At 32.2% G+C, this 14,414-nt stretch overlaps 2 protein-coding genes across 3 annotated transcripts; one reads left to right on the forward strand and one right to left on the reverse strand.

The window, feature by feature from the left end:
* Nucleotides 1-369: 369 nt before the first annotated feature.
* Nucleotides 370-2,543, reverse strand: LOC123910383 (rust resistance kinase Lr10-like). The gene is made up of 2 exons (XM_045961484.1): nt 1,758-2,543; nt 370-1,627 (listed from the first exon to the last, which is right to left on the reverse strand). Exons 1-2 carry the CDS (start codon nt 2,389-2,391, stop codon nt 516-518), a joined length of 1,746 nt encoding a protein of 581 aa, XP_045817440.1. The 5' UTR covers nt 2,392-2,543; the 3' UTR covers nt 370-515.
* Nucleotides 2,544-3,068: 525 nt separating this feature from the next.
* Nucleotides 3,069-14,120, forward strand: LOC123910325 (LEAF RUST 10 DISEASE-RESISTANCE LOCUS RECEPTOR-LIKE PROTEIN KINASE-like 2.1). Of its 2 annotated transcripts, XM_045961424.1 has the most exons (4): nt 3,070-4,108; nt 4,596-4,628; nt 9,636-9,659; nt 12,131-14,120. In XM_045961424.1, the coding sequence occupies exons 1-4, from the start codon at nt 3,256-3,258 to the stop codon at nt 13,405-13,407; spliced, it is 2,187 nt and encodes a 728-aa protein (XP_045817380.1). In that variant the 5' UTR covers nt 3,070-3,255; the 3' UTR covers nt 13,408-14,120. The 2 variants fall into 2 exon arrangements, with proteins under 2 accessions (XP_045817387.1, XP_045817380.1); XM_045961431.1 differs by lacking the exon at nt 9,636-9,659 and having other exon boundaries at nt 3,069-4,108.
* The last annotated feature ends 294 nt before the right edge of the window (nt 14,121-14,414 follow it).

Raw genomic sequence — 14,414 nt, forward strand, 5'->3', positions numbered from 1 at the left:
GAGTTTGAATTATAAAACCAATACTGTCCACTATTGAAAGTGGACAGATAATGAATTTGGTTAGTTCTGTCACAGTGGTCCATTTGTTTGTTTCTTTTTTGGTACAAGTAGTCCACTTGTTTTAATAACAGCAGAAATATGAAATGAAACATTGGCGTGAAGCTAATTGGAATTGGAATAATATTTGTTTGGCTGTTGGAGCGTTTATTATGGCCTCTTACAATATTTGTAAAAATATTTGAACCGTAACTACAGAGACGAAACCATATATTTTGTAAAAATACTTGGTGTTAATGCATTGAAAATTAAAAATTTTAACCTTTTAAATAAATAATTTTTTTAAAATAAAATTCTTAAAAAATGCTCTAGTAAGTAAGTAGTAACACTCTCATAAATCAATATCAATTAAAATTTTCATATGACATTTCCATTTTCAGTGTACATGTCCCTAAATGGCTAAATTCACAAACATAATACTTTGTTAAAAAGTAGATACATTTATAATTAGTATAGACCTAATCTAACTCTTCAATCACATCCAACTCCAAATTCATACGTTCTACACCAATATTAGCAATTGTACTAGTCGTAGTTGTTGGTCCGAAAGGATTGCTTGGTACTTTTAATTTGTCCCCCTCTCCTTGAAGCATTTGTACCACAGCTTTCATTGGAGGACGATGCAAAGGGTGCCATTGGATACACCAAAGTCCCACGGTTGCTAGTTTTTTTGCAATTTTGAAATCTCCTTCTTCATCGATAGGGATTTGTATATCTCCTCCTTCAAGCAAATTATGGATCCATTCTGGATACTCAACTTGAACATTTTCTTCGCCACTAGTTGTTTTTGTATTCTTTCTTCCTCCAACCATCTCTAATAGCAACATACCATAACTATATATATCAGACTTATATGAGACATTTCCGAAGTTTCTTGAAAAAACTTCAGGTGCCATGTAGCCTAATGTTCCCTTAGCTGTAGTCATGGATACAATACTTTGATTTTTCGAACACATCTTAGCCAAACCAAAATCCGTGATTTTGGGAGTGAAATTATCATCTATCAAGATATTATGAGGATTGATATCAAAGTGTAGAATTCTTTGATCACAACCTTGGTGGAGATACTCGATGCCATTAGCTATGCCTAGAGCAATTTGTTCTAACTTATCCCATCCAAGGAAATTATCTTTGCTGTTCGAAGGAGAAATGAATTTCTCCAATGAACCATTTGGAAAAAAGTCATACACTAAAGCACGACGAAATCCGTCTGCGCAGAAGCCAAGCAAACGAACTACGTTGAGATGGTGAATTTTGCCCATAGTTCCCACTTCATTTATGAACTCGTTCCCGTCTCCCTCTGCATTATTAAGAATCTTCACAGCAACCAAAATTTGGTTCGACAATTTACCTTTATAAACAGCACCATGAGCCCCTTCACCTAACTTATCTGTAAAATTATGTGTAATTCTCTTTAAGTCTGCATAAGAGAACCTAGTTGGCTTTAAAGCTCTGTAATCCTTCAAAAAGTTTTCAATTCTTTCATAATCTTCATCTTTCATCTTAAAATAGCCATATATTTGGAAAATGGCAAATATAAGAACAAGCATAGTTGAGCCAATGACTACACCTGTAAAGTAATATTCATTCAATATCCTTCAAAAAATTCTCAACTACATAATAAAATAAATTCTTCTTGAATCTGAACCGATCCCGAAATCAATCAAAATAAAGGATAAATGTAAAGGTGTACGTCTTACCTGCAGAGGTTAAAATAATCTTCTTCTTTGATTTGTGCTTGCATTTGAAGCATCCTTTGTCAAGATTTGTTTCTGACCAAGACAATGTGATTGAATTTAGTCGTATCTCATATAGAGATTCTTGCGAAAGAATAAGGGGCGAAACTCGTTGAGACAGTTTGGTGCAGAATACAAGGTTAGATTGAACCACATCTTCATCAAATTGTGCGATATAAATAGGACAAGAAATCATGTCTTGGTATTGCTGATTATCAAAGCTTATATGGGTGTCCTTTATCGCATAACCATCTCCTAGCGAAGAACAATCAAAGAAACTAACATTATAACTATAATTAGGAAGATCGTCAATCCGCAAAGGAAAAATTGATAAAGAGAAATTGTGCTCAAATAAGAGTCGTGAAAGACAATTTTCTGGATCACGCGCTTGTAATATTTGTGATGTGTAGTTAATGTCATTTACTATGAGTTTTATAGGGACTGGATAAGCAGGTATTTCAAGAATCTTGTTATGATTTGTACAAGATATATTGAAGGGACACCCTTTGGATGGGATATTCTGGCCTTTCCCAAGCTGCAGTATTAGTATTAATGTTATTGCTATCATGAAGGAAGAAGTACAGTGGCTACAAATCATTTTGTAGCTTTTTTTTTAATATTTGATTGAGGTTGGTGTGTTTATTTCTTATAGCTAGCTATATATCATTTCCATGATACTTCCAAGTTCCAATCCAAGGGGCAATCGAGATGGTAGATAATATATAGAACACAGATTTCCAAGTCCAAGTCAATGATGTTATGCTATGAATAGGATTATTATAAATAAAATTTAAATGGGAAAGAATGCATGATACTTCCGAGTCCGAGTCCAAGTCCAAGTCAATGATGTTATGCTGTGATTACGTCCCAAAATAAGTGTAGCACTGTATTGTATAATGTATACTACTCCGGGTAAACAAATATTCTTATTTGCACATTTATTAAGAAGATAATTTTTTGTCTTGATTTTATGTAAAATTTCTACTACAATTTTTAAAATGACCTTAAATTTGCATTGAAACTCTACGATCATTTTAAAAAGTAGAACAATTGCTTATATTTAAGGCCAAAATTTTTTGTTGACTTTTGCTTATAAATAAGGCCGGAGGGAGTACATGTCGATGCACAACTTTGATAGTTAATACTTTTAGTCAAATATTATTAAAAATTAGAAATAAAAAAAGTAGATATTTAAGATGATATCAGACCCTTTCCACAATCTGATGAACCGTTTGCTATCAGATTTATGATTAAGCCATCCAATTTGAGTTCAATCCTCAGTCTCACCTTCCGAGAAAATGCTAGTTCAAGTCAATGTCAATGATTCTCTCCCTTTAATAAAAAAATTAAAACATCTATTGGTGGAGAAGGATCATATAATTTCTACACAAAGTCCTCTTATACAAGTTCACTTTCAGATAATCCCAAACCAAGAAGTGAAAAATAATTTTCAGTAAAAGTTATGAGCAGAAGAAAATCCTTCTCCTGTTCTGCGGAATCAATATCACTTTTATGGTTCCTCCAAATTGTTATGGTTGTTATAGTGATACTACAACACCATCATCATCAAACATGTGATGCAAGTACTATTACTATTACTAATAACCAAACATATTGTCCACCTTCTTCATGCGGCAAAATCACAAACATAAAACCTCCCTTTCGACTTAAGAATGATCCAACAACCTGCGGTGATCCGAGATACGAGTTAGCCTGCGAAAACAACATGACAATGTTAACTCTGTTTTCCGGTAAATACTATGTTAAATCAATCGACTACGAAGACTACACAATTCAGTTAGTTGATCCTGGAATTGCAGAAGGTGATTGCTCTTCCATTCCTCGCTATTTCTTAACCGAATCCAACTTCACATACAATTATCCCATTGATAGCAACCGCGTGGATCCATATGAAATTAGTTATTATTCTGGGTACGGTCGCGGGCACATAATATACTTGAAGTGTAGCAAACCAGTGAAGAACGATCCTAAGTATGTGGATACATCTCCGTGTGGAGTTAACTCAGACTCCAAAAGCTATGTTTATGCTGCGATGGGGTACTTGAAAGTTGAGAGTTTAAGAGATTATTGCAAAGTGAAGCTTGTTGCTATGACATATTCAGCTGATAACCCAAATCGATCCCTTTCATACAAGGAAATTTATGGAATGCTACAAAATGGTTTTGAGCTATCGTGGTTCAGTGGTGCTTGTAAACAATTATGCGGAGATAATCAAATATGCGAGTATCCCAACTCAAATCTTAAATGTCAATCAAACATTTGCAGTTATCCAATGGGAGCTGATGGGAATTGCGGTAAGAAATTAATGCATCTGTTCAATCTAACCAATGTTTATTTATTTTTAAATTTAAACTAAATATCAAATCGTTTAAAAGAACTTGAGTTTAATTTCTGATTGTAATCAGGCTTAAATATCCAATCAAGCTTGACGCTCGAGTATTCCTCTAGAGCAAGTATATATGCTTTGGTCCATGAGCGAGTGACTTAATTAGACATGATTGGTTTGTTGATTGGACTTTAAATTAATCCCAAACAAAAATGATTAATCTAATAGATAGCGGCGCAATTTGTTATCCGTTTGTCTTCTATTAATGTTGTAGAATTAATGGGCTGCACAACTTGTGTTTAATTCAATAGGTAGATTAAATTATTCAGGAAATTTCTAAAGCTACAAAATAAGTCACCATGATTTTGTCAAAAAATATAAAATAAGTCACTAGGATAAACCGTGATAAAAAAGGATAGCTAACTTTTTTTCTTTCTATTTTTTCTCTTCTTCAGACCAAATGTCAAAGCTGCGCATATTAGCAGAAGGTATGAAGTTATCTCTAAATTAAATTAATTAATTTTACATTTTTTGTAAATTGTTATTTTTGCTCTTTCTTCTTCTTTTAATTAATGACACACATACATGTGTAAAGAAAAACACATTTATATGTTGGGCTTAAGCTCTCATTGTTATTAAAAAAAAAAAAAAAACTTACTTTTACCGTTTTATTGATTATTTGCGCGTCTTGCGTCTTTCTCATTTTACCCTTAAACTACTTTTGGTAGTGGACGTTATAAAAATGGATTTTTTATTTTAAAATATCGTCCGCTACTTAAGTAGCGAACATTATAAAAAAGTATGTTTTTGAGGGATGTCCACTACTTAAGTAACAGACGAAAATATTTTGGTAATTTTGAGGGTGCCGAGAAATAGAGTAGGGTGGCAAAAATAACAGTAATAAAAAAAAGGCAAAATTACACTACAGGTCCTTTATCTTATTTTTTTGTAACACTTTGGTCCTTTATTTTTTTTCCGTAATATTTTGGTCCTTTATCTTTTATTTGTAACACTTTAGTCATTTATTTTTTTTTATCTGTAACACTTTAGTCCCTTTTTTTGTAACAGTTTGGTCCTTTATCTTTTTTTATTTGTAACACTTTGATCCTTTATTTTTTATAAATAAATAAGATAAGGACCAAATTGTTACAAAAAAAAAAAGATAAAGGATCAAATTGTTACAAAAAACAGATAAAGGACCAAAATGTTACCAAAAAATAAGATAAAGGACTTGTAGTGTAATTTTGTCTAAAAAAAATACATTTATATGTTTAGTTTGGCTAGAACCTAAAAGGATACTTTGAGGCCTAATCATCCAACATTAGGTGAAGAACTAAACTATTATTAACATTCAATCGATTGAAATTAAAGTGATGAGTCTCATTGTACCAAAAAAGAAAACGTGATGAGTCTCATATGAGTTTCATCTAATTAAAAAATAAGTATTAAATAGAATGTTCACAAGAGGGTGCTACTAGCACACCGTTTTAAATACATATATAACAGAGTACCATGGATATGAAATAGGGAGAAAATCCATATCTTTGTTTGTCTATCGGGGGAGGGAGGGGTTTGTCTATAATCACATGACTGTCCAGTGAAACGGAGACCAATAAATTGTAAAATAAAAAATTTGCACCTGAAGTAATCCTTTTACGTCTTTTGGTATTCAATATTTGATATGATCGGATGTTAATTAAATTTAGTTCAATATTGAGAGAAAATATGATTAATTAGTTGGTTATAATACTTATGATCTGCTTCAAAAAAAAAAAAAAAAAATTACTTATGATCACTATACATGTTGCATCTTGCACTCATTTTATAACCTCTTTTTATAAGTAATTGTAAACTACCTAAAATAATGTGGAACTAATTACAGTATGGAGAAAAAAACTAACATAATAATTAACATATGAAAAATGTTAACATATATGTTCTAAGGACATATGTTAAGGAAGCAAAAAAATAAAAATTATTAAATATTAATTTGTGCATTAAGCATTAAATTTTTTGTATCATTAAATGTTGAATTTCTATTTTAGTATATCGTACATGTGTCCAAGCGAAGACCCAATATTAATAATTTATTTTTAAAAAATTTAATTTATATCCAATTATAATAATACTTGCAACCAATGACACAATAAACTTGTTGAAACTTGAAACAGAGAACACAATCGACCAACAAACTAATAATCAGAAAATAAACCAACAGTAACAAAAGAGAAAAAGAAGATAATTCCCAAATTTGTTTTGTTTCAGCCAAATAGACATAGAGAGAGAGAGAGAGAGAGAGCACAAAGCAATTTGCAGCCAACGGTGGTGGTTTGATGAGTTGTTTTGTTCGGTGGAAGGAAGAGAGATGGAGTACTCAAGAAAGATGCAAATGCTTGTGAGGAGAGAAAGGATGACATCATCTCTGCATCATTAGATTCTTAAATTATATTTATACACATGAATTTAATAATACTTTAATATAAAAAATGATTATCTGATCCAAAAGAAAAAGGTGCATGATGCTAAAATAGACCTTCATAAAAATGAGTGGATCTTATCTATCAAAAAACAAAACAAAAAAAAAAGAGTGGATTTATGTAAAGGACAACTTAAGTGCTGTTTTTGCTGTTCTCAATTATAAATTTACACGTGTAAACTATTTTTTTATTTTATTTTTTAAAAGCAATTTCTTTTTGTTCTCCTTCACGAAAGCCGCCATCCACATGATTTTGTTCTCAATTACAAATTTTATCCGTCACAAGTTCTTCCCATGGGTTCTCTTCCCATGATGGAAACTCACCACCGCCATGAATTCCCCACCACACCAAACAAACATTGAACACTTCCATTCATCCCACAACAAACTCTCATCATGAACAAGTCAACGAGTCCACTAACAGCACCTTCTCATCTTTGCCATGTTTTCTGGAAAAAAGAATCACAACCCATAAACACCGCCACCGAAGATCACAGTATTTTTCGAGGTCGTAATTGTGCAGATCTATTGGAATGGTGATTCGTCTTGGTTGTGCAGGAAAAATTTTCAACCGTAGCCTCATCGATTTATGTCATGGTGATAGTTTCACACAGTTTAAGAACAACGAACGACAGAGACGTGCTTAATGTCCAACATTTTTCTGAAGGTTTTGATGAGTTCTGCGTAAAAATGGGATATAGGCATAAATAATAAAGTACACTTGTAAATTTGTAATTGGGAACAGCAAAAACAACACTTAAGTTTTGTCCTTATAACGAATACGAATTTTACTAAATTCACCGCTGGATTGAAAGTTTATATCATATGGATCATTCATAGAAAAATTACTAGAGCTGGGTATGCGGGCTAGCCCGCCCTGTTTAACCCGCCCCGCATAAACCCGCATATTAAACGGAACGAACAAGCCCGTCGGCAAATTTAACGAGTTATAATATTAAGTCCGAGTTTGATCCGCATAAGCCCGCAGGTTAAACGACCCGCAGACTATTACCAAAAAAAAATAAAAAATTACTTTTTTCAAAAAATAAACTAAATTAGTAAAATATTGATATAATGAAAGGTTAAAAAAATATATTATTAATAATTTTATGTTATAACATATAAATTGTAACTAACAAATAAAAATAAATAAAGTTTTTGATATCATTGAGTTTATCTATCTTCTCTTTGTAAGTAATGCAACTAAAATCAAATTCAACTGATTCTTATCGTCATTTTTGTACCGTCCATTTTAATGAGAAAAACTTTCTACATGTACCAAAAAAGCATAAAAAGATTAACAGATTCAACTTAACTAAATCACATCAAGGTAACCAAATTATTCAAAACACAATAGCGGAAAATACCCCCAAGAAAAATAACTACGCATTTGGACATGTATCTTTTAAATACTAGCAAATGTATATACAGCTAAGACAAAGTAAAAGATAGTGAAAAAGAACAAAAAATTATAAGTAGAAGAACATGTCTGAATCCTGATGTTTTGTGTTGTTGTCTACTTGATTAAAATTGGAGTGTGTTGTTGCTTTTTATAATTAGGGTTTAGACTAAGTTTTTTTTTTTTGTGGTTAAAAAAGTTGAATTTGGACATGGACCAAGTTATTTATATCTGATAAATTTTGTAATTAATTATATAAAAAAAGAATGCGGGCCACGGGCTAACCCGCGAACCCGCATAATCTGCGGTTTTAATGGTCCAACCCACACGGACAAAAATGTAAACGGGCCAAAAAAATTTGGTCTTAAGTCCGTGCGGGCTGCGGGTTAAACGGGTCGCCCCGCGGACCTTGGTCCGTATACCCGGCTCTACCAAATACATCCATTTTTGTTAATCAATTTTTGCTTATATTTTGGGACCGATGAAGTATATATATATATATGAGTCGGAATCCGTCGACACCATGTGTCAAAAGTTTGACATCAAATCTCAACCGTCCATTTCTTTTTATCAAAGGCTATTATGTTTTCTAAATTAACCTCATGGTAGTATCTATTTAGTGAGCGTACTGAATTTCTTACTTTTTTTTTTTTACAATAATAACAAGTATAGTTGACATACTTTTTATTTTTTCCCTGTTAATAAAACTCAATTTGAAAGCATGGTCACATGGTGATACAGATACTTATCCTTGATCTATAAATTTTATAATGATTCACCAGTCACCACATCAATTGTTGGTTGATTCCGCATATTGCAACCTATGCAGACAATATAATTAATGAAAATTGATCACAATTAGGGGAAGATAGTGACATTCTAGGATATTTGGATGGGTTTGCTTCACTTGGTAATTTTATATATGGGAATTGAATTTTGAATTTGATCCAGCCGCATGGTTTTTCAGAATATAATTTTAATGATCAAACCCTATAAATAGCTATCTTTTAATGGGATGAATTAGGATTGAGGAGGTGGGTAGGTCATTGAGAACTTGAGATCAACGATGAAAAACATTGTTTCATTGTTGGTGTTTCAAACTTTGTTAGTTGATGCGATGGAGAAGAAAAACCAAGGTGGCGATTAGGTATGGACTAGTGAGAACAAATCACAAAAGTTTGTTCATCAAATAATTAGGACCATTAGATTAAAAATAGTAGAAGGTTGAGATTTTGTGTCAAATTATAGTTTGACACCTGATGACAATGGATCCTGACTATTTGTGAGTTTGATCTGCTAAAAAATAGGAGACATGACAACTTTTTATTGTACTCTGTTTGATTTGAAACTGGTTATGGCATTGAACAAATTAGGTAGCAAGGGACATCTCAATGAATCACGAGATAACTTTTTATCCATAGTACAACTATAAAACATACAAAAATACCAATTTTATTTTCGAATATAAAAATATTATCATCTTATATCTCTCTGCTACAGTATTGTTCAGTCTTGTATTATCCGCTAAGTATTTATTTTATAATTACTATCTTTTTGCTGTAAATTAATATAGGCTTGTGTTATCTCTTCTAAATGTTGACCTATTATCATTTATTGCAGATATTATACTAGGCATCATTAAAGGTAATATTTTTTTTTTTTGGGATCGATCTCTAGTTATTGTTTTTTTATTAACTCTCTAGTTTTTAGAAAAATTAGTCATAATAATTACTCCTCTCTGTAACACTTTATGAACAAAAATATATTTTTTAGATTCATTGTATATTTAATGTATCTAAAAAGTATATTTTTGCTTATAAAATATTACGGAGGAAGTATATTGCAGCTAGAAGTTACGTAAAGTATAATCACTTTGAAATGATTTGCGTATTTATCTCATTTTTTTAACAGCTAAATTTTATTAATAACACAACTAAGCGCAAGATGAACACAGTCCGCGAAAACAAGTCATACAAAAACTCTTCAACAATTCTAACAATACCAGTGGAAAGCCGTAAAACCCTTATAACCATCCAAATAGAACAACTAAAACAACCTAGAGCAAAAACAAAAACAGCCCCCAAAATCCAAACAGAAGCAAATGCACCGCCAAATATCATCCCCATCCATCCTACTCTATCTCCTGAACCAAAACGGCAGTCAAAAAGCCAAGAACCATCTACTCACATACGGATAACAAACCAAACATGCTAAAAAAGAAACCACTATCTGACGTCAGCACCGGAAGCACCCACGACTGAGCACGAAACTGAACCCGAATCCAAAGCGCAATAGCAACCACACAATCTGAACGGACCGAGTTTTAACAGAATGCATAAAAAGCCAACAACCTCTGGGACAATCAAAACCAAAACTAACATCACAAAAGCGACATAAAGGGCTAAAGTTGCAGCTACGAAAAGCTTTGGAAGAGGTATTGACACTCTGTAACAGCCTGGAACCTTTTCTACATATTTAGCAGAGTTTTTGCTTTCCATGAGAATCGAACCATGTACCATGGGATTCAAGTACGTGGTCAATCCATTCCCGCTACCAAAAAGTTTCTTTGTAAAAAAAATTTATACAAAATTATTTAACACTATAAGGATCAATTTTAAAAAAATCTATAACAAATAGGTATTCTTAAACACATATACTTGATCATTTTATTAAAACTTTTTTTGTATATCAAAATTTTGAAACTATTTCAAATAGATTTTCTTAAAAATCATTTTTAAAATACCACTTTTTGAAAACTTTTGTGATTTTGACTATGTTTTGATCTTCAATAATGTTGTTTGTGTTATATGATTTCAAATTTATTGTTTCAATTTAGAAAAAACGAATTTAAAGAAGGCAAAATTACACTGGTGGTCTTTTATTTTATATATTTGTAACACTTTAGTCACTTTTTTTTTTTATCATGCTTAGATTATTTATCTTATTTATTTGTAACATTGCAGTCATTTTTCTCATTTTTTATTAAAAAAAGTACTAATGTGGCTTGCCACATTAAATAATTTTATTTGAATAAACTGTCAAATACCCTCTCTGAAATTTCAAAATTCGTCAAATACCCCCGAAATTTGGAAATAGACAAATACCTCGTGAAATTATAAAACGTCAATCAAATTACCCCCTGACGTGAACTCTGACTAGTAGTGGCAGGGGATAATTTGATTGACGTTTTATAATTTCAGGGGGATATTTGTCTATATTTAAATTTCAGGGAATATTTGACGAATTTTAAAATTTCAGGGGTATTTGACAATTTCCTCAATTTTATTTTGACTATTTTTTTTACTCCCTTATAGTATCATTTATCTAAAAAATAATAATTTTATTTTTAAAATATATTATTATTAAAAAAAATTCAGAAAAGATGAAGATCTTCATAATCTTCTTCATGTTACTTTAACCTTCATCAACATGATACCCTTTCCCAAACCAACTTTCAAAACTTTTCCCCAATTTTTGCAGTAACAAAAACTATCCCTTTCTCCCCCTTCATCAAAATCTTCATGCTAATTGAACAATTCTAATAAACTCCAAATTCAATCCATCAAAACTCCAAACCATATCCCAAATCCCTAATCGCCACATCAATAGTTTTATAACAAAAAAAAGGAGAAAAAAGATTAATGTGTTACAAATAAACAAGATAAATAATCTAATCGGAATAAAATAAGATAAAGACTGAATTGTTACATATAAATAAGATAAATGATCACCAGTGTAATTTTGCCTATAAAATCTATTTACAAAAATACAAAAAAAAACTCATTTTTTTTAAATCTAAAAGAAACATGCCTTGATGTTTCTCAAATCTGTGATTTTGGTTGTCGAAGATTATGATATGGATTTTTTGACAACCAATTTGATATGGTTACTTACTGAATTAAGATATGATTTGGGATTTTCTTTTTTAGGTTTACTCTCAAATCTGTAGATTGATTAAGAATGATGATGAAGAATCATGTGATTTTGTTTTTTTTTAATTATTATTAATTAATGATTATAATTTAATATTATATTTTAAATTCCTGCCTTTAGACTTTTCCAGCATAACCTTATTTATTTTATTGTCTTATTTTTCCTTGATATAACCATCACAGGAGCACTGCAAGTAATTGGCATAACAAAAACCTATACTTTATACAAAGTAATTGGCAACACAAAAACCGATGCATCATCCAAAGAAGATGTTTCTATTTCAAAAATTGGCATCGAAATAGGAAGAATCACAGGCAAATATATCTTGCCATCATATATAGTGAGATTTGTAATGGGCCTTATAGTTTTCTTTGTACTACTGATAAATACATGTCGGAGAAGACATATATCAATATACGAGAGTATTGAAGTTTTTCTTCGAGCAAATACCTTGATACCAATTAGATATTCATACAAAGAAATAAAGATGATGACTGGAAGTTTTAGAGCCAAGTTGGGTGAAGGAGGTTTTGGAGCCGTTTTTAAAGGAAAGCTACGCAGTGGGCCATTTGTGGCAGTAAAGGTGTTGGGTAAATCTAAGGGCAATGGACAAGATTTCATTAATGAAGTTGCAACTATAGGAAGAATACATCACACCAATGTGGTTCGACTTACCGGATTTTGTATTGAGGAATCTAAACGTGCTCTTATTTATGAATTCATGTCCAATGGTTCTCTTGATAAATATATTTCTTCTAAAGAGGATACCATCTCTCTTACTTATAAGCAAATGTATGAGATATCTCTTGGAGTAGCTCGTGGTATTGCTTATTTGCATGAAGGATGTAACATGCAAATTTTGCATTTTGACATCAAGCCCCATAACATCCTTCTCGATGAGAACTTTATCCCCAAAGTTTCAGACTTTGGTCTTGCAAAGCTTTATCCTAATGACATTAGAACTGTCCCTCTAACTGCAGCAAGAGGAACGATTGGTTACATGGCTCCTGAATTATTTTACAAAAATATTGGAGGAGTATCCTACAAGGCTGATGTATATAGCTTTGGAATGCTTTTGATGGAAATGGCAAGTAAGAAAAGAAATTCAGATCAATATGCAGAGCGTTCAAGCGGATTTTTCTATCCCATTTGGGTTTATGATCAATTGAATGAAGAAAAAGAGATTGAAATGGATGAACTTACCAGTGAGGAAATGATTAATGTGAAAAAGATGTTCATAACTGCGTTATGGTGTGTACAATTAAAACCAATTGATCGTCCTTCAATGAACAAAGTAATAGAAATGCTTGAAGGAAATATTGAGAACATCGATATGCCTCCAAAACCTTCTCTATATTCAAATGAAACTATTCAGAATGATCGTGAAGTAACCTTTGATGAAATCGAGTCAGATGCTGATGATGACTCTGTTAGTTTGTTGAAGGAAACAAACTCATAGCCTTTTCATAATATATTATGCTTGAAATTGTTGATAATTTTCTTTGACAATTTATATTTTTGTTTCTCTTTACCATGAAATCTTAATTTTTCATCGGATGAAGTAAACTCTTTAGGTTCTCTCTACATGTATCATAATATTGTGTTTCATATGCCTCTCGATAGTCCTGTTTGACTAAGGATATTGAATTTGACCTTTTTTTTGTCAAGTAGCCTGGTGGCTAAACTGTCACACATTTCTTTTTTTTTTTGCTTTCAGCAACGGTTGAATCTGGTTCGAAGGTCAGTTCTTCAAAAGATATAAAGTCATGTAATTTCACTAGATTGTTTTCTCCCTTCCAATGCCGGTATTGCGGCGGCGGACACTCCGGCAAAGAGGCCACCGTGCATAGCAGTTTTAGGTTGAATCTGAGGTGGCTGTCAACAACAGATCGAAACCCGGACGAAGGGTGGTAACGATGATGGTAATAACGACGGCGGTAAGGATGACGATGGCGGTAACAACGACGGAGGTTACGGCCGCGAAGGTAACAACTATGATAGTAATAAGCAACAACACATGATTGATGACAGGCTCGCGGCAAATACGCCGTGAGGAACGGCTGTCGGCGTTAGTGACAGTGACAAATGTTGTGTTGACGGTGGGTGCGAAACTGGAGAGTTTGAGAACATGTAGAAAATGGTAGCAGCAGCACTAAAGAAAGTGAAAAGGTAGACAGATGCAGAAGAAAGGGGAAAGAAATGGAAAAAAGGAAAAAATAAAGCACAACACCAAGTTTCATGTCTTTTGATTTCTGACCCTTGATTTATTATTAGATCAAATGGAGGGATGTGATTCACCACACATTATTTCCTCAATTTTTTCACTAAATTGAGAGAATATACTCTCCTTGAAGTCTTCTAAGGAAGAGGATGTTAAGAAGTCTCATATCGCGAGATGATCTGAATATGAGTTTATAAAGTAAATACAATTATCACTTTATAAGTCAATTTTGCAGGGTTGAGTTA

The sequence above is a fragment of the Trifolium pratense genome, linkage group LG1 (assembly GCF_020283565.1).
Source record: "Trifolium pratense cultivar HEN17-A07 linkage group LG1, ARS_RC_1.1, whole genome shotgun sequence".
NCBI classification, from domain to species: Eukaryota; Viridiplantae; Streptophyta; class Magnoliopsida; order Fabales; family Fabaceae; genus Trifolium; species Trifolium pratense.